Source organism: Coenobita brevimanus, chromosome 3 (assembly GCF_032717465.1).
Source record: "Coenobita brevimanus isolate Jiangsu-jjx chromosome 3, ASM3271746v2, whole genome shotgun sequence".
Lineage (NCBI taxonomy): Eukaryota > Metazoa > Arthropoda > Malacostraca > Decapoda > Coenobitidae > Coenobita > Coenobita brevimanus.
In genome coordinates, this window is record NC_136956.1 from 1,601,007 (window position 1) to 1,621,561 (window position 20,555).

At 45.0% G+C, this 20,555-nt stretch overlaps 1 protein-coding gene across 1 annotated transcript in view; it reads left to right on the forward strand.

Moving 5' to 3' along the window:
• LOC145393849 (uncharacterized) overlaps nucleotides 1-19,522 on the forward strand; it is a 33,098-nt gene extending 13,576 nt beyond the window's left edge. The window contains 11 exon segments of the mRNA XM_080267897.1: nucleotides 927-1,112; nucleotides 2,461-2,690; nucleotides 5,656-5,763; nucleotides 6,635-6,773; nucleotides 8,721-8,807; nucleotides 9,889-10,097; nucleotides 14,734-14,807; nucleotides 15,718-15,808; nucleotides 17,132-17,211; nucleotides 18,223-18,373; nucleotides 19,377-19,522. Coding sequence (XP_080124023.1) covers nucleotides 927-1,112; nucleotides 2,461-2,690; nucleotides 5,656-5,763; nucleotides 6,635-6,773; nucleotides 8,721-8,807; nucleotides 9,889-10,097; nucleotides 14,734-14,807; nucleotides 15,718-15,808; nucleotides 17,132-17,211; nucleotides 18,223-18,363 — 1,345 coding nt within the window. The 3' untranslated portion in view covers nucleotides 18,364-18,373; nucleotides 19,377-19,522.
• Nucleotides 19,523-20,555: the final 1,033 nt, after the last annotated feature.

Consider the following 20,555-nt stretch of genomic DNA (forward strand, 5'->3'; position numbering starts at 1 on the left):
TTTTGAGACACGAGAAGAGATCATGGTAAATGTGATGAAGCAACTGCAGGAGACACCGAAAACCGCCTTCAAGAAATGTTTGAGGCAGTGGAAGGAATGCTGGGCTATGAGTGTCCTGTCAGAAGTGGCCTACTATGAGAGGGATTAGTGTCCTAGCTCAACAGGTTAGCTATTTAATTTTTTAGAGCCTAAGGTCGGATACTCTCTCATCAGACCTCATAAATATGTGCTGTCTCATACATGCTAGGGCTGTGTCATACATGCTGGGGCTGTGTCATACATGCTAGGGCTGTGTCATACATGCTGGGGCTGTGTCATACATGCTAGGGCTGTGTCATACATGCTGGGGCTGTCTCATACATGCTAGGGCTGTGTCATACATGCTGGGGCTGTGTCATACATGCTAGGGCTGTCTCATATATGCTAGGGCTGTCTCATACATGCTAGGGCTATGTCATATATGCTAGGGCTGTCTCATACATGCTAGGGCTGTCTCATACATGCTAGGGCTGTCACATACATGTTAGAGCTGTCACATACATGCTGGGGCTGTCACATACATGCTGGGGCTTTCCAATGTAAGAGTTAACCATTACTCCCAGTCCTTTATGTATGCAGCAGGTCAACTCTGGAACTTTCCTCTGTCAGTATTTCCTACTGCCTGTGACCTCCAGTCTTTTAAATGCAGTGTGTCCAGGCATCTCGAAATGAATAGATCTTGATTTTTTTTTTTTTGGGGGGGGGGAACAAACTTGCAGACTCCTGGCCTTTGGTTCCTTTTTCCTTGCATGAAAAGAAAAAAAGAAAAGAAAAATAAATCACTCTTCATCATCATCACCACCACCACCACCACCACCACCACCACCACCACCACCACCACCACCACCACCACCACCACCACATCCTCACCTGTTTCTCCCACACAGCCGATACCCACGCTGGCAGGAGGAGAGGTACATGGAGGGGGGCGGGGGAGGGCGGGGCGAGGCAGAGGCGTGGGCGGACCCCTGGGCGAGACGCAAGACCCCACCCCGCCCCACACGGAAGAAGAAGACCTCGCGCACCCGCTCTTACTCCTCAGGCTCCTCCTCTCGCTCGTCCTCAAGGTGGGGGTAGTGTTTCGCTCGGTGTGTTGTTTTGGTGACAGGGCAACGTGGAGGTGATTTGTTTGTGGCCACCCCTTATGGGATTAAGGCATCTGGCAATAGATAGATAGATAGATGTTCATAGTTTGTGTATGTTACCTACGTCTGTTCAGTGGGAGATGAATGGGTTAGAGAGAAAGAGCAAGAAGTAGAGAGAGTGAGAATGTATCCTTTGTGTTATCTGTCTGTCTATCTCTCTGTCTATCTGTCTATCTATCTATATATATCTGTGTGTAATCAGATGCCATAATCCTGTAAGGGGTGGCCATAAACAAATTGCCTCCATGTTGCCCTATTCCCTGCCATTTTGCTGCCCTCCCCCCAGATTTACACTCCCCTCTCTCACATACCTCTCTGCTCCATCCCTCCGTCTCCCCCTTCCTCTCCCCCATTCCACCTCACACTCATACACTCTCCTTGTTAGTCTCTTAGTCTCCATTCTCTCCACATGGCCAAACCACCACAGTGTATTTCTCCTAATGCTTCCTATCACATCCACACCACAATGCTCCTTCACTTCCTCATTTGTCAGTCTGTCTCTCCATGTAACTCCACATGCACCTCACTTACATACACTCTCCTTGTCAGTCTCTCACTCTCCATCCTCTCCACATGGCCAAACCCACCTCAGTGTATTTCTCCTAATGCTTCCTATCACATCCACACCACAGCACTCCTTCACTTCCTCATTTGTCAGTCTGTCTCTCCATGTAACTCCACAGGCTCCTTTCAAATAACTCATTTCCACAGCTCTCACTCTTGACTAACCCAATCAAACAGTGTGTAGATAGATAGATAGATACTGGTAGATAGATAGATAGCTAGATAGATAGATTTTCAGTTGTACCATATCTAACAATGGGCCTTTTGTGTTTTAAGTAGTACCTTACCTAATCTAACAGTGGATAGATAGGTAGATAGATAGATAGATAGGTAGATAGATTTTCAATTGCACCTCACCTTACTAAACATTGTAATCTAACAGTGGATAGATAGATAGATAGATAGATAGATTTTCATTTGTGCCTTTTGTGTTTACAGTAGTATCTAACCTAAGTGTATAGATAGATAGATGGATAGATAGATAAATGGATAGACAGATAGATAGATAGATTTCATATGTACCTTTTGTGTTTACAGTAGTACCTAACCTAAGTATATAGATGGATAGATAGATAGATAGATGCATAGATGTAGATAGATTTTCATATGTACCTTTTGTGTTTAGTACCTAAGTATATAGACAGATAGATGGATAGGTAGATAGATAGATAGATAGATAGATTTTCATATGTACCCTTTGTGTTTGCAGTAGTGGAGGATCAAGGTCGTCAAATTACAGCAGCCACAGCAGGAGCAAGAGCCGGAGTAGCAGCGCCATCTCCCGCTCGTCCCGCTCCCACTCGTCCTCTCGCTCCCCCTCCCCGTACTCCAGCCGCGCCAACCGCCCCCCGCCCCACCACCGCGCGGTCCCCATGCACCACCGACCGCCACACCCACACCACGCCACAGCCAGACCAAGACCCAACCACCGTCTTGACCCAGGTGCAGTACAGTACAAGGCTTTTATGTTTGTGGTAGGTGGGGTGCTCACCATCCACTCACTCGATGTAGTGCTGCTCTCAGGTGTCTGCCCTTTCCTCTCCTCTTCCTTCTGCCTGTGGGTGACTTTACACTCCCTCTTCTGTCTTTCTTCCTTCATTCTTTCCTCTTCCTTCTGCCTGTGGGTGACTTTACACTCCCTCTTCTGTCTTTCTTTCCTTCATTCTTTCCTCTTCCTTCTGCCTGTGGGTGACTTTACACTCCCTCTTCTGTCTTTCTTTCCTTCATTCTTTCCTCTTCCTTCTGCCTGTGGGTGACTTTACACTCCCTCTTCTGTCTTTCTTTCCTTCATTCTTTCCTCTTCCTTCTGCCTGTGGGTGACTTTACACTCCCTCTTCTGTCTTTCTTTCCTTCATTCTTTCCTCTTCCTTCTGCCTGTGGGTGACTCTACACTGAGTGACAAGCCAAATGGTTTCCTGTACACCAGGAAACCATTTACTACGCTGGGTGGTAACCATATAAACGAACTTTGGCACCTGGTGGTTTAGTGGGTAATTACATTGCTTCAATCAGATTGAGCTGGTGAAGGTTTATATCCAAGGGATGGTTGGGGTTTATTGCTCATGTAATGCCACTCAGGGATGAGTGAGGCTGGTCACTCTCATCTTAAATGTCAGGACCAACTTGCTTAGTCCCGGGCTCCTACGCTCCTCATGGGGCAACACAGGATTGGATGATGGATGCATGGATTCATTTTTGTTTTTTTTCCTCTCCCTCCTTTCTCTCACTCTCCAACTCTTCCTTTATGTTATCTTTTTCTTTGCTTCACACTTATGCACCATCATACTCCACACCACGCCACACCACACCACACCACACCACACCACACCTACACCATGCCGCACTACACCACACCACACCTACACCACACCACACCACACCACACCACACCTACACCCACACTACACCATGCCACACCACACCACACCACACCACACCCACACCACACCACACACCACCACACCCACGCCACGCCACAGCCAGACCAAGACCTATCATCTCAGCCCAGGTGGAGTAATTATTCTTTCTTCCATTACCCTTCCAGACCAAAGCCAGACCATCCCCAGACTCAGATATAGTAAGGTTTTTTGATATCCCTGACTGTCCAGATTAAGGGAAAATCCACATCCTGACTATCTATCTATCTGTTTATTTATCTATTTATTGCCAGATGCCTTAATCCCGTAAGGGGTGGCCACAAAAAAATCGCCTCCATGTCGCCTTGTTCCCTGCCATTTCACTGCCCTGCTCCCAGGTCACACCCCCCTCTCTCATATACCTCTCCACTCCATCCCTTCATCTCATCCTCGGCCTCCTTGACTCACAGCAGTAAATTTTCACCTTAACAGTACATATGACCACCCAGACCAAGGCCAGACCATCCTCTCAGCCCAGCCACAGTAAGTAGAAGTCTTCATTGTACGTTGTGTCCTTCCTGTGTTTTTGCAAACCTCATTTTATGTAACTTAATCATTCACTTGTATGATTTTACGATTCTACCACCATTGGCGTGTAGACCAGGTAAAATCATACTGCTTTATACAGTATTTAACAAAAAGGTGTGCCAACCTGCCTGGGCCGCCTTACCTTTTTGTCCAAAATGGCAGGGTCCACTTGAGGGTGATGCAGTTTTGTCAGAAACCTACGCCGTTTACTGCGTGGGTGGGAGGGGTAGGGGTTGCCGCATAGCAACAGACCTCTGACTCAGTTGCCGGCTGGCTGTCCTAGAGGGAGGGTGAATGTGGTCATATAATGGGCAAGAACAAGCACCTTTCTCAACAAACAGTAGCACAGATCATTGCCGTGAAGACTGCTGGCATGCCAACAAAGCAAACAGCTGAGCAAATTGGTGTTTCCCACCAGTCAGTCAGGACATGGGTTGCTCATTTCAAACAGGGCGGCAGCTGTGACACACCGTAACCAACACAGAAGAAGATCCCTGGATGACCTAAAAAGACATCTCCTCATGTTCGTAATGTTCTTAAGAGAGAGTTACTGTAACTCATACACTGGGAGATTATATGCTGGAGGATGCCTGCATGTACAAATATATCTATCTGTCTATAGCTAGACACCATAATCCAGCAAGGGTTGGTCATTTGTCTTTGAGTTTGTTTTACAGGGAGGGGCACTAATTCCCTGCCAACCCACTTGTTGACAGGTAGGGAACATGTTGTTGCTCTACCCCGGTCTGCCAGGCCAAGCAGACCCATTCGCCATAAACACACAGCCACCTTCCCGAGGCCAACTACATCCTGCCAGGGTTAGGACAGTCCATCCACATTGTGAGGTGCAGGGAAAATGGAGGAGGCATAGCCCACAAAGAGGATGAAAGAGGTTGAGCTGTGTACATGCATAGGAAATATGTATGAGTAGTAGACTGACGAAGAGAGTGTATGTGAGTGAGGTGGAGGGGGAGGCCGAGGATGACATGGAGGGATGGGGTGGAGAGGTATATGAGAGAGGGGGGTGTGAGTTGGGAGCAGGGCAGTGAAATGGCGGGGGACAGGGCGACATGAAGGCGATTTGTTTGTGGCCACCCCAAATGGGATTGAGGTGTCTGGCAATAGATAGACAGATAGATAGTAGTCCAGCTTCAAGTTTTACTACTTGGTCAAGGTGGTTGAGTTCCCCACCAGGCAGTGTTGTGCAAGGCCAAATGTGGAGTTCCCCGCCTGGGAGTGTTGTGCAAGGCCAAATAAATGTGGTTGAGTTCCCCACCAGGCAGTGTTGTGCAAGGCCAAATGTGGTTGAGTTCCCCGCCTGGCAGTGTTGTGCAAGGCCAGATAAATGTGGTTGAGTACCCCGCCTGGGAGTGTTGTGCAAGGCCAAATAAATGTGGTTGAGTTCCCCACCTGGGAGTGTTGTGCAAGGCCAGATAAATGTGGTTGAGTTCCCCGCCTGGCAGTGTTGTGCAAGACCGGCTACCAGACCTTAACACCACACCACTCTCAAGATAGTACCTCTGGGGATGATGGTAGCCACCCCACCAACTACCTTTTTGGTGGGCAGATGGGTACTACACCATGCCCAAGGGTGACCCGGGACTAAGCAGGGCAGGGCGTTCCAGCATCTTATTGCAGCCACGTACCCTGACCTCACATATTCTCCTTTTTATGTTGTGGAAGTAAAGCTGTTTTTTGGTGCCATTAGAAAACTTATTTATACTATTTATTTATAAGGTGGATGAGTGTGTGAGGAAGAGAAGTTTGGAAGTCGGTGAGGCTAGGGAACTGACAAGAGATCGAGCTGGCTGGATGAATATTGTGAGGAGAAGGTCATGATCAGGGATTAGGCACCCCTTTTTAACGTGGCAGCGTCCGGATTGACTCAATCGGATACGTTTATGTAAAGCTACAGAACGTGGTGAATGTTTTGGCATATCCGATAGAGCTGGATTCCGGGAGACTTGAATGATGAGTGAATGGAAGCGTGGCCCATTGGATTGGCCAAACTTGGGCTGTCTGGACATTGCTACTCCTCACCCTGCCCTAGGGTGGGAAAGGAGGTCCAGATGATGATGATAATGATGATATTTATTTATTTATTTTGCAGTGGACGTTGGGATATTGTAATGCAACAGTTTATGGGATTTAAAAAAAAAAAAAAAGGCTAAAAAATACTTGGTTTGTATTTTGTAATGTATATGAGGGAGGGGGGAGTGAGTTGAGGGGAGGGCAGTCAAATGGTGGGTGACAGAGCGACTTGGAGGCGTTTTGTCTGTGGCCACCGTTTGCGGGATTAGGACGTTGGGGCTATAGATAGATAGATAGATAGATAGATATAAGCATGAGAGTAATCATTGCTTACATCATCTCTCTTTGCAGGTGGTGGTGGTGGTGGTGGTGGTGGTGGTGGTGGTGGCGGTGGCGGCGGCGGCGGTGGTGGTGGCGGCGGTCGGGGTAGTGAGAAGGGCGGGATGAGGGCGGCCCCACCTCCCGCCAGTGCCCGAGGCCGCGCCACAACACCCCCCCTGCCATCCACGCGGCCACGAGCACCCAGCAGACCCGAACCCAGGGACCCAAGGCATGTTCGGCAGGTCTTTGTGTATTTATGGTCTCGTGTAGGGGCTTGAACTGTTGTTTGGTCTTGTGTTTGGTCAGCCAGATTGAACTTTTTGCTTACAGAGGACCCATGGTTATTGCACATATTATTATTATTATTATTATTATTATTATTATTATTTTTGTAGCACTGTGTATTCATGGTCTCGTGTAGGGGCTTGTACTGCAGATTGGTCTTGTGTCAGCCAGATTGAACTTCCCCATGGTTATCTCTCTCTCTGTTTTTTTAATGCAAGGACGAAGGAACCAAAGGCCAGGAGCCGCAAACCATTCCTTCCAAGAAAAAACAAAAACAATACACAAAAGAGCCAAATTGGTACTGTGACTAGTGTGTTATAACCAAAACAAAGACCCTGTGGCATTTATTGTAATTGGTACCACACACCCCATTTGTAAGCCCAGATATTCCAATTTACAACAGTTTCTATCTATCTCTCCATCTATTGCCAGACGCCTTAATCCCATGCAGGGTGGCCACAAACAAATTGCCTCCATGTTGCCCTGTCCCCTGTCATTTCACTGCCCCGCTTCGAACTCACACCCCCCTCTCTCATATACCTCTCCACTCCATCCCTCCATCTCATCCTTGGCCTCTCCATCCCTCTTTCCCCCTCCACCTCACTCACATACACTCTCCTCATCAGTCTCTCACTCTCCATCAATTTATACCCACTAAATACACACCTACTGTTATGGTATCAGAAACACACACAGGCATGGGTAGGTTAATAGAAAATAAAGAAAGCACAGTAAGGAAGAAATGCAGATATGGGGACCTGACATGGGCTTGAGGTAAGGGGTTAGGAGGCTAGGGGGTGGAGAGGGAGCAGTGTCCACCACCAGGGATTAACTCCATGAATAGGACCTCATCTTTGAATCCTTCAGAGCCATCACAAACCACCGATATTGCACTAACATTATTGGCACACACCACACACACTGCGTCATCAATTTTGGCACAAACCACACACACACTGCGTCATAATTTTTGGCACACACCACACACACTGTGTCATCATTTTTGGCACACACCACACACACTGTGTCATCATTTTTGGCACACACCACACACACTGTGTCATCATTTTTGGCACACACCACACACACACTGCGTCATCAATTTTGGCACAAACCACACACACACTGCGTCATCAATTTTGGCACAAACCACACACACACTGTGTCATCATTTTTGGCACACGCCACACACACTGCATCATCAGTTTTGGCACACACCACACACACACTGTGTCATCATTTTTGGCACACGCCACACACACTGCATCATCAGTTTTGGCACACACCACACACACACTGTGTCATCATTTTTGGCACATACACTGCATCATCAGTTTTGGCACACACCACACACACTGCATCATCAATTTTGGCACAAACCACACACACTGCATCATCAGTTTTGGCACACACCACACACACTGCATCATCAATTTTGGCACACACCACACACACAGCATCATCAATTTTGGCACACACCACACACACTGCGGCATCATTCTTGGCACAAACCAGCTAAGGTGTACAGTAACAGTCTTTTAGCCCCCAAATGCACAATAATGGGGGGAGTGTTGATTTTCGTCTTTCAGTGCTACAGAAAACCACCCTACCCAAGTGCCTGATAACCAAGGGATCACTGCATTTATTGTTTCATCTGTTTATTCATTTATTTATTTATATTTACACCACCCTAACCAAGTGCCTGATAACCAAAGGATCACTACATTCATTCATTCATCGCCAGACGCCATGTATCTCAAACGGGGTGGCCAAGGGCTTAGAGTTAATTGTTTTGCAGGGAGGGGCACTAATCCTCCACCATCCCCACTTGACACGTAGGGAGAACGTTGATTCATTGATTCATTTTTTTTTTTTTTTCGCCTCCCGGCAGAGTGGACCAGTTTGGGCGAATGCGAAAGGCTCGGCAACACAGCTTCTCCAGATCACGCTCTCGCTCCCTCTCTCGGCCCAGGGGAAGGTGGGTGTCATGTGGCTCCTTTGCACTTCTTTGTGACTAGTGTTCTTTCACCTTAACTTGGCCCAGATTTTCGTCCTTTTGTAGCTTATTTCACACAGCTTAGTGGCAGAAAAAGACAATACTACGGCTCTACATCCTTTCCATAGCACTTCTTTGTGACTATAGTTTCTCTCCCTCTCTCTCTCTCTCTCTCTCCTTTCTAGACTCTGCCTCACCCCATCCTTGAGAAAAGAGGTGTAGATAATGATGATGATAGTGATGATGATGAAGAATATAATGATGATGATGATAATGAATATAATGATGATGATGATGAATATACTGATGATGGTGATGATGAATATAATGCTGATGATGATGATGAATATAATGATGATGATGATAATGAATATAATGATGATGATGATGAATATACTGATGATGGTGATGATGAATATAATGCTGATGATGATGATGAATATAATGATGATGATGATAATGAATATAATGATGATGATGATGAATATACTGATGATGGTGATGATGAATATAATGCTAATGATGATGATGATGATGGTGGTAGTGGTGATGCTACTGAGAAAAAATAATACAGTAATAACTAGTACACACTCAGAGAACGCATACCTCTCCCTATGCGAAATCCTGATGGTGATTCGCCCCCAGAATGTAATCAATTCTTCCTTGGTCCATGGGCCACCCTTCCACAAAGCTTCATTACCTAGATCTCTTTTTCTCAAGGTTGGGTGAGGCAGGGTCGAGAGAGAGAGAGGGGGAGAAAGAGAGAGAGAGAGAGAGAGAGAATTGTGTGGAGAAACAGACAGACTAGCACAGTTAAGCGAGAGAGAGAGAGAGAGAGAGAGAGAGAAAGATTATGTGGACAAACAGACAGACAGACAAACATAGGTGAATACGAGAGAGGCAGGGTCTAGAAAGCAGAAAGAGAGATAGTGAGAGAGAGAAAGATCGCGTGGACAAACAGACAGACAAACGCAGGTAAATATGAGAGAGAGGGGGGGGGGGAGATTGTGTGGATAAACAGACAGACACATAAATACATAACCCCCTCCATCATCAACAGCAGGGTTGGCCGAAGTTACTCTTCCAGCCGCTCCAGGTCGAGGTCAGTGGGGTCCAGGTCGTCCTCAGCCTCATCGGGGTCGCCGGGGTCAAGGCGGGGCCGGGGGCGGGGCGGCCACACATCCAGTCACTCCCGGTCCCGGTCCAGGTCCCGGTCCAGGTCCTGGTACTACCACAGTTCATCAGCGTCCAGTAGCCACAGTCCCAGATCCAGTGAGTGACGTGTTAGAAGCTCCCTAATACCTTTTCTTAGGTGATTTATTTAACCCCTTAACTGCGGGGCGTCTCTTTCATGACGCTTGGGGGCAAGGGATCATACCGCGGGGCGTCACTTTTGTGATTCTGTGTTATTTTGAATTCACCCGGGCTTTCAAGTGGTGGCTTGTATCATCTATCAGTACTGCCAATGTCCAACACTAGTCAGCACTCCTAATCTCATCTGTACTCCTATCCATTGTTGACAATTTAGCCATTTCTCCCCGTTCTTGACTCCCCTCCCTACCCTCCCTCCATTACCCTCTCCTCTCGCCTGCCCGGCCGTGCTATGCTAAGTAAATCTTCCCTGGAATTTTCCACTGATTTCATCCATTGAAATAAGCCCTATGCTCTATTCTTATACCATATAATATATACCAAAAAGAAATAAGGTAAGTGAGAGTGCCATACACCTGGAATTGGCTAATTATCACCTGACAACACCTCACATGCACTCGTTCGCTAATTTTCGCTGTTTATTTCCCCTTGAAATATGCCGTATAATCTATTCTCGTAATAAAAATATACATGAGGAGGGAAGGGAGAAGCCTAAGTGATATTTACATTCACCTGGAACTACCTAATTTATAATGTATTGTCTTGGTTTCCTGCCAATCATTTCACTGCTATATATCATCCGGTCTCAAGAGGCTGACGTTGGCAGTAATGCATTTCCCTAGGTAGGCCACCCCAGCCCACCCCTATCAGTTCACTGTCATCTTCCAAAGTGAAAGTACGTCGGATTCGCTCCTGCTAACTTCCGCCGCTTTTTAGCCCCATGCAAAGGGCCCTGTGACCTTTACCCCCTACTAAACCTCGTGTGGAAAGAGGTAAAGGGCTGACAATTGATAAAAGAGTGACTACGATCTTTCTGTTGAGTAAAACAGTGCAAGTGGAATTGTAAATAATGTGTAAACAGCAAGTGAAAGTAATGAATGTAAATATACGTGAACAATGGAAAATAGTTTTATAAGTTACTTCAAGTGACAGTGCATAAGTGTAAATAAAATAGAAATGTAAATAATGTAAATAAAATAGAGAACGTAAATAGAAATGTAAATGAGTAGTATTATAAGATTACGAGTATATACCCTAGGAGTAATGAAAGTGAAAGTTTCGCTCTAGCATGTATGAATACTACGAGTTATGAGAATGAAGGTGAAAGTGACATTCACTCTCTACGCTAGTATACAGGACGAGAAAGTGAATGCTACGTATTTTACTGAAAGAAATTGAATGCCTACAGTGACAATAAACTACTATTACTGAAGGAAACTTATGGATAAAGACTGCAGATATATATAAGTGTTATATAGTAACAGAAATATAAACTGTGAGTGTTTTTATGAATAATAGACAACACTAGCAGCGAACGATCGGAAGTGGGAAGGTCATACGCCCTCGTAATTTTCATTGCTTTCACAGCGTTTTTTTTTTGGAGTATGGATTCCAAACTATTTGAGAATCATAGAATAGTGTTTCTAGTGATAATATCAGGCTGTGGTAATCATATTACGAGTTGTCGGGAAGTGTAAGGTGGAGTCTTCGTTACCCAACTTCAGAGGTCTCCACAAGTCCTACGGTAACCGACGAAGGCTCAACAAACACCCCAGGAGGAAGCTGAAGGTATGTGCCATAAGCATATATGATTTTAATATTCTAGGACTAATAACTGATTTTTGGCAAATATTTTTAGAGAGTCTGTCGGAGTACGAATATGCCCGCGGGAGCCACAAGAAAAAGCAAAACAAGCCCGCGGTTAAAGGGTTAAGTGTTACCTATTAGTTTCCGTAGTACAGTACCCTCATGTCCAAGATGGTAATATTGTCGCCTGAGGGTCCCATCTTGGACGAAAAACGTCTTGGACCAACACAAGACCTTATGGAAAAAATTAATATTGTCACAAAATCTTCAACAAGTGCCCCTAAAAACATCAACCTAGACCTATTTTGGCACCCAAACAAATTTACTCACCTTGAAAGTGTGTGTTTCTGAGCTTGTTATCTCCAGCTTAGTAGCCTGAGGTAGATGGCGGTGCTTCAAGGGGTTAGCAGATGGTTTCCTAGACATGGTTACGTAAGGAGAGGTAATAATCTAGGAGCAAACGCTCAGTGCAACAGGCAGTGTGTCCACAACGCTCTGTTGAGAGACAAAAACAAGGCCCGCTTGCTCATCACGTGACCAGATGCCAATATTTTATTGGACAACATCGTAACCACGTCACTCTCCCGGGAGTGGGAACCGCGTTGGACCGGGTGAGACCATCATAGCTGTATTCTCCTTGAATTTGGGCTGTTATGAACTGTTGGTTCTGTATTGGACATATGCAACTGTATTACAGCAATATTTTGGATTATTATTTATGGTCTCCATCTTGGACGTGAAACGTCTTGGACAAACCCGTCTTGGATGCGAGGGTACTGTATTAGTGAGCCGAGTGTAGCACCAGCCAATGAGGGTGGTACTGCCAAGGAAGATGAGAATATTGGTGATAGGGAGAGCTGGAGCTGCTGTTTCACTATAGTCGCGGCACATGACTCTGAGGTTGTTATTATCGTACCCTGACAACCTACCCCTCAACAGTGCATCCGATTTCGTGTACGAGACGCATGTGATTCGTGTATAATAATGTGATTTCTGTATAAAATGTTTGTGTATAATAAAATTCATGTACAATATATTCGTGTATAATAATGTGATTCATGTATAATGTGTTTGTTTATAATAATGTTTGTGTATAACATATTCTTGTATAATAATGTGATCTGTGTATAATGTGTTCGTATATAATAATGTGATTCGTGTATGATTTGTTTGTGTATAATAATGTGATTCGTGTGTAATGTGTTCGTGTATAATAATGTGATTCATGTATAATGTGTTCATGTATAATATTCATGTATAATAATGTGATTCGTGGATAATATGATACGAAATTGAATGCCCTTGTGACTGGTAGAGTTGCCAGGGTATGATAATGACAACCTCAGAGTCATGCACCGGGACTATAGCCGTCAGACGCGGCCGGGATTAGGGAATGGGTTTAGGATTCATTAGGAGTGTTGTTGTCTCAGATTTTTTGAAGATTAGGATTTGATTAGGATTGGTTTTAGTTTTTTCTGATTACAATATGATTAGGATTAGATTAGGATTATAAGGATGGTAGCGTTATATTATTTGCAGATTATTTTGTTTTTGAATATAATCATGATTATTGATGTGGAACTGTCAGCTGTCCCAGTAAGTGTGAGGGATTGGAGTGCATGAAGTAACCAGGCAGTCCAGCCCCCAAAGAGGCAGACTTGCACAGCCAAGTAGCTCACCAAGCCTGCTGGAACATGCTGGCCTGTGTGGATGATGTGGCAAGGAGAAACTTATGTTATATTTAAGTGTTACGTGGAAATTATCAACAGATAACCACAAAAATCATATTTTAATCATTATTACATTTATTTTTTTTTTTAAATTATGATTTACAATTATGGCTATTATCATTATATCAGTTTTCAAAAAATTGATTATGATTTGATTATGATTACATAATCACTACCATGGATGATGAATTTGTGCTTAATAATCATAATGATGGCCATGTGTGCCAGCTGTCAGGATATCCTGACCATCTTTCTTTGCTGACCTTTTCATTGTGACACTGATATGGAGAGTAGACCAGCATACTCTCCCTAACACTGTTCTGTATCTCCTGCATCACCCTGCATGCACTTTACACATCACACAACATACCCCACTACATCACAGGCGTTGGTGCCAGTAAGGGTGTGTGGCCAGAAACTTTGCCCTGATACCTAGTGGCAAACCTTTATCTGTGCTTGAGGGTACAGGGCATTGTGGTTCCCAGGCTAGCGCTTCCACCCAAGAGAGAGAGGGGCCCAAGCCTGGGAGTAGCGTCCCAGAAGGCTGGCCTATAAGAGGGTGTATAATGGCAGGACAGTCACAGTGCCAAGGCTGTCCTGGCAGAGTACCTTAGGGCCACTGCCACAGCCACTGGCCATGGCTGGTGGGCTGTGGGTCCCAGGTCCCATGCCTGGACCTGGGACAGTGCAGGTGGATGAAGCCTGTGGTGTGTTTCTCCCTTTATTTTACCAGTTTATGATGACAAATGAGAAAAAATAACACAAGCAAGCCTGAAGAAATTACATCACCCAAGGAGAGCCGCCATTAGGTGACCAAGGCTGATGCATACAGGCATGGTGGAGCCTTGATGGACAATGTGAATGATACAGAGTGGTGGTGGTGGTGGTGGTGGTGTTACACAGGCTTATATGAACAGGAACCCAGTGGTCTGCAGGATGACATTGCCTGCTTTCATTGTCCTCCATACACTCACATTCTCACTACATCTCCAATTTTTTCACTATACCTCTCAATTCTCACACCTCACTCTCTCAATTCTCTCACCTCACTCTCTCAATTCTCTCACCTCACTCTCTCAATTCTCTCACCTCACTCTCTCAATTCTCTCACCTCACTCTCCCAATTCTCTCACCTCACTCTCTCATTTCTGTCACCTCACTTTCTCAATTATTTCACCTCTCTCCCAATTCTCTCACCTCTCTCTCTCTCTCTCTCTCAGGTGAAAAACGAAGAATGACCCAAGGAACGGTCTCCTATGGGCAGGCTAAGAGCAAAGCCATGGACCCTATGAAGGTATGTGGAAATGCCAGGATTCCAAGAGATGGATTTGGTGTGTGAATGAGTGTGTGGCCCACTTCTTTGGTGTTGATGAGGATGGTCGTGATGATGATGATGATGATGATGGTGGTGGTGGTGGTGGTCAAGGTGATGATGATAGTGGTGATGAGGGTGGTTGTGGTGGTGAAAGTGATAGTGATGATGGTAATGGTGGTGGTGAAGGTGATGATGATAGTGGTGGTGGTGAAGGTGATGATGATAGTGGTGGTGGTGATGGATGATGATGATAGTGGTGGTAGTGGTGATGAGGGTGGCTGTGGTGGTGGGGAAGGTGATAATGATGATGATAGTGGTGATGGGGATGACGATGGTGGTGGTGGTGAAGGTGATGGATGATGATGATGATGATGATGAACTTTGCTAACATCCCATACAGTGAAGGAGTTATCATTCATTACTAATACCAGGTGTTCACTTTATTTATCACCAATACCAGGTGTTCACTTTATACATCACTAATACCAGGTGTTCACTTTGTTCATTACTAATACCAGGTGTTCACTTTATTCATCACTAATACCAGGTGTTCACTTTGTTCATTACTAATACCAGGTGTTCACTTTATACATCACTAATACCAGGTGTTCAGTTTATTCATCACTAATACCAGGTGTTCAGTTACTATTCATTACTAATACCAGGTGTTCACTTTGTTCATTACTAATACCAGGTGTTCACTTTATTCATCACTAATACCAGGTGTTCACTTTGTTCATTACTAATACCAGGTGTTCACTTTATTCATCACTAATACCAGGTGTTCACTTTATTCATCACTAATACCAGGTGTTCACTTTATTCATCACTAATACAGGTGTTCACTTTATTCATCACTAATACCAGGTGTTCACTCTTCCCCACACAGCTCTCAGGACAGAAGCAGCAGATTAAATTGACGTTGAAGGGATCGGCGCTAAAACGACTGGACAAGCCTGTTCTGCCGCAGGAGGACGACAGTGAGTATTGGGCGGCACGGTACTGGCCTGGGGGGGTGGTCTGGGGTCGGTATTGTCGGTTAAGGAAGCTCCCCAACACCTTTTCCTGAGTGGTTTAGTTTGCTTGTTTCACCTTACTGTCCTTTTCGTCATTATCTATCTATCTATCTATAGCTCGACGCCTTAATCCCTCAAAGGGTGGCCGCAGACAAAACACCTCCAAGTTGCTTTGTCAAACACCATTTCACTGCCCTCCCCGCAACTTACTCCCCCCTCCCTCATGTAGTAAAGCCTTCAAACATCGCCGTACTCTGCATAAACATTGCACAGATGGATATTAAACAACCATATCCAAAACTAAATCACTTAGGAAGAGGTGTTAGGGTGCTTCCTTGCCCAGTGAAGGTAGAGTTACGAGAGTGTATCTGTTTATTGCCAGACACCTTGATCCCATAAGGGGTGGCCACAAACAAATCACCTCCATGTCATCCTGTCCCCCATCATTTCACTGCCCTCCCCCCAGCTCACACCCCACTCTTTCATATACCTCTCCACTCCATCCCTCCGCCTCCCGAAAAGACCTGAGATGACGACATGGCATTTGGTATCAGGGATGAGAGACTGAATTGAGAGGCAGCTAGAGATTGAGCAGTGTGGAGAGCCGCCATTAGGTGACCAAATCCAACACATGTAAGCACGTTGGAGCACTACATAAACAAACTATCTATCTATCTATCTATTGCCAGATGCCTTAATCCCATACTGGGTGGCCACAAATAAATCGCCTCCATGTCGCTGTCCCCTGCCATTTCACTGCCCTGCTCTCAGCTCACACCCCCATTTCTCAGGGCAGTAACATACAAAAGGGTATTAACCATCTGTATCCAGAAATAAATCACTTAGGAAGAGGTGATAGGGAGCGTCCTTATCCAGTGAGAATACAAGTCCAAGAGATGGTTGGGGTTTACTGATGACACAATGCTGCTCAGGGGGAGGGAGGCTGGTCAGTGCCACCTTAAATATCAGGATTAAGAGACATAGACTCCTGATTGGCCAGAAAAGGAATGGTGATGATGATGATGATGATGCTGATGATGACAAAAGTGGTGGTTGGGGTGGTGATGATGATGATGATGATGATGATGACAGTGATGATGATGAGGATAATGAAAGCAGTGATGATAAAATGATGGCAGTGATGATGGTGGAGATGGCAGTGATGATAATGATGATAGTGTTGATGATGATAATACTGATAAAGATAACAATAATGCTGATAATAATAATAATAATGATAATAATGAAGGTAGCTCATATACTCACCATTTTCTCTTTCTCTCGCAGGTGGTGAATCGGACACGGATAGTAAATTGGTACGAAAACGCAAGCCCTCGACCCCACCCCTCACCCCACCCCCTTCAAAGGTAAGCACACACACACACACACACACACACACACACACACACACACACACACCAAACTACTCACTTAATGTTTACTGGGTGTGTCTATTTGTTACACACACACACACACACACACACACACACACACACACACCAAACTACCCACTTAATGTTTACTGGGTGTGTCTATTTGTTACACACACACACACACACACACACACACACACACACACTTTCTCCTGTACCTCTCCAATCCGTCCATCCAGCTCATCCTCAGTCTTCCCCTCCCTCTTTTCATTTTTAACGACGTAAAATTTTCATCTTTCCGAAATAAATGCCGAGTTATAACAATAGGTATAAATATGGTCTATCTATCTGTCTGTATGTCTGTCTATATTCAGATGCCTCAGTCCTGTAAGGGGTGGCCACGAACAAATCACCCCCATGTTGCTGTGTCCCCAGTCATTTTGCTGCCCTCCCCCCAACTCACATCCCTCCTATGTACCTCTCCACTCCATCCATTCATCTCATCCTCAGTCTCCCCCTCCCTCTCCCTCCCTCATTTCACATTAACATGGCCTAAAATTGCCATCTATCCATCAACAATGCTGAGTTGTAACAGTAAATTAACACTAGAATATGATGCTATCCTCCTTTCATTTCAACTTGGCCCAAAATTTCCACCTCTAGTACTGTTATAATAATAGATTAATACTGTCTATCTATCTATTGCCAGATCCCTCAATCCCGTAAGGGGTGGCCACAAACAAACCACCTCCATGTCGCCCTGTCCCCTGCCATTTCACTCTCCTCCTCCCAGCTCACCCCTGCCCTTTCTCTCATTTACCTCTCTACTCCATCCCTCCATCCCATCCTTGGCCTTCCCCTCCCTCACTCACATACACTCTCCTCATCAGTCTCTCACTCTCCATCCTCTCCACCAGGCAGTAATAAGCCATAACACACATAATAAATCACTTCGGGAGCGTTCGATGGTAGTTCTCCGAGCCTAAGACTTGTTTTTGTTTACAGGTGGTGGCCAGGACCCCCCCGCCCCCCTCCATACCCGTGCCTGCCAAGAAACCCCAGGCCAACAGACGGGAGGAGTTACTGAAGCAGCTGAGGGCCGTTGAGGACGCCATAGCCAGGAAACGTACCAAACTGCCCACTTAATGTTTACTAGGTGTGTATGTTTGTTACACACACACACACACACACACACACCAAACTGCCCACTTAATGTTTACTAGGTGTGTATGTTTGTTACACACACACACACACACACACACCAAACTACCCACTTAATGTTTACTAGGTGTGTATGTTTGTCACACACACACACACACACACACACACACACACACACACACACAGAGCAGTTCTAGTTTTCCCTCATCACTCACCACGTCATCTTAATGGTGTCATTTACATTGGTATTCTAAATTCTCCATCTACTTATATTTACCTTTTTTTTTTTTCCAGGAATTTTACACCAAAGTAAAGTGAACTGACTATTGTTACTCTACACTGTCCATCTTTTATTATTATTGTTATTATTCACTCACTCGATGTAGACCTCTTCTCAGGTGGCTGCCCTTTCCTCTCTTGCTTCCTTCTTTCCTCCTTCCTCTTCTGTCTTTCTTTCCTTCATTCTTTCCTCTTCCTTCTGCCTGTGGGTGACTTTACACTCCCTCTTCTGTCTTTCCTTCCTTCATTCTTTCCTCTTCCTTCTGCCTGTGGGTGACTTTACACTCCCTCTTCTGTCTTTCTTTCCTTCATCTTTCCTCTTCCTTCTGCCTGTGGGTGACTCTACACTGAGTGACAAGCCAAATGGCTTCCTGTACACCAGGAAACCATTTACTACGCTGGGTGGTAGCCATATAACCAAATTACGGCGCCTGGTGGTTTAGTGGGTAATTAAGGCGCTCCAATCGGATTGAGCCGGTGAAGGTTTATATCCAAGGGGTGGTTGGGGTTTATTGCTCACATAATGCCACTCAGGGATGAGTGAGGCTGGTCACTCTCATCTTAAATGTCAGGACCAACTTGCCTAGCCCCGGGCTCCGACGCTTCATATGGGACAATGTAGGATTGGATGATGGATGGATGGATGGATTATTATTACTGGTATTATTATTATTATTATTATTATTATTATTATTATTAACACATTTTTCCCTTTACAGGTTTAAGGTGTCAGTATTGTCTAGGTAAGTTTCAGAATTACGATATTATTTATAAAACTCAACAGCGTCTTTTGTCGATTTGTATATTTCCTTCCCGATTAAATTACCGGACCATTGTGTACATAGTAGGATAATATTAAGGACTCTTTCTCTGGGGTTGAGGAAGCTCCCTAACACCTTTTCGTTAGTGATTTGTTTTGCTCATTACACCTTATGCCCTGTCTGTTAAATATATTCTCGTTCATTGAAGCTCCCTAACACGTTTTTGTAAGTGATTTACTTTGCTCATTACACCTTACTCTTCATCTGTTAATTATATAGTCGTTGGTTGAAGCTCCCTAACACCTTTTTGTAAGTGATTTATTTTGCTCATTACACCTTACTCTCCATCTGTTAAATATATTGTCGTTGGTTGAGGAAGCTCCCTAACACCTCTTCCAGAGTGATTTATATAGTATAAAGCTTTCAGATCAGATAATGAAGGTAATGGAGAGAGTTCTAGAAGGTATAATTAGAGAAGGAGTGAATATTGATGAGATGCAGTTTGGGTTTATGCCAGGCAGGGGGACCACTGATGCCATATTCATTGTTCGACAGCTTCAGGAAAAATATATTGATAAGAAAAGGGATCTGTATTTTGTTTTTGTTGATTTGGAGAAGGCCTTTGACAGAGTCCCTAGAGAGGTGGTGAAGTGGGCAATGAGAAAGCTTGGCTTGGAGGAGTGGCTGGGTAGGGTGGTTATGGCCATGTATGTGGGTGCTCACACCCAGGTAAGAGTGAATGGAGATTTGAGTGATGAGTTTTCCGTGAATGTTGGTGTGTATCAGGGGTCAGTCTTGAGTCCCATGTTGTTTATCATGGCACTTGAAGCCCTCTCACGTGACTTCAGAAATGGACTCTCATGGGAGATGTTGTATGCTGATGATTTGGTGTTGCTTGCAGAGAACAAAAGGGAGGCGGAGGAAAGATTTAGGAAGTGGAGAGATGGTATGGGGCACAAAGGCTTAAGAGTTAATGCAGATAAAACAAAAGTGATGGTATCTAGGGTTGGTGGCAGTACTGTCAAAGACAAGGGAGAGTGGCCATGTGCAGTTTGCCACAAGGGCGTGGGAAGTAATTCCATCTTGTGCGGTGTTTGTGATAAGTGGGTGCATAAGAGATGTAGTGGTATTAGAGGT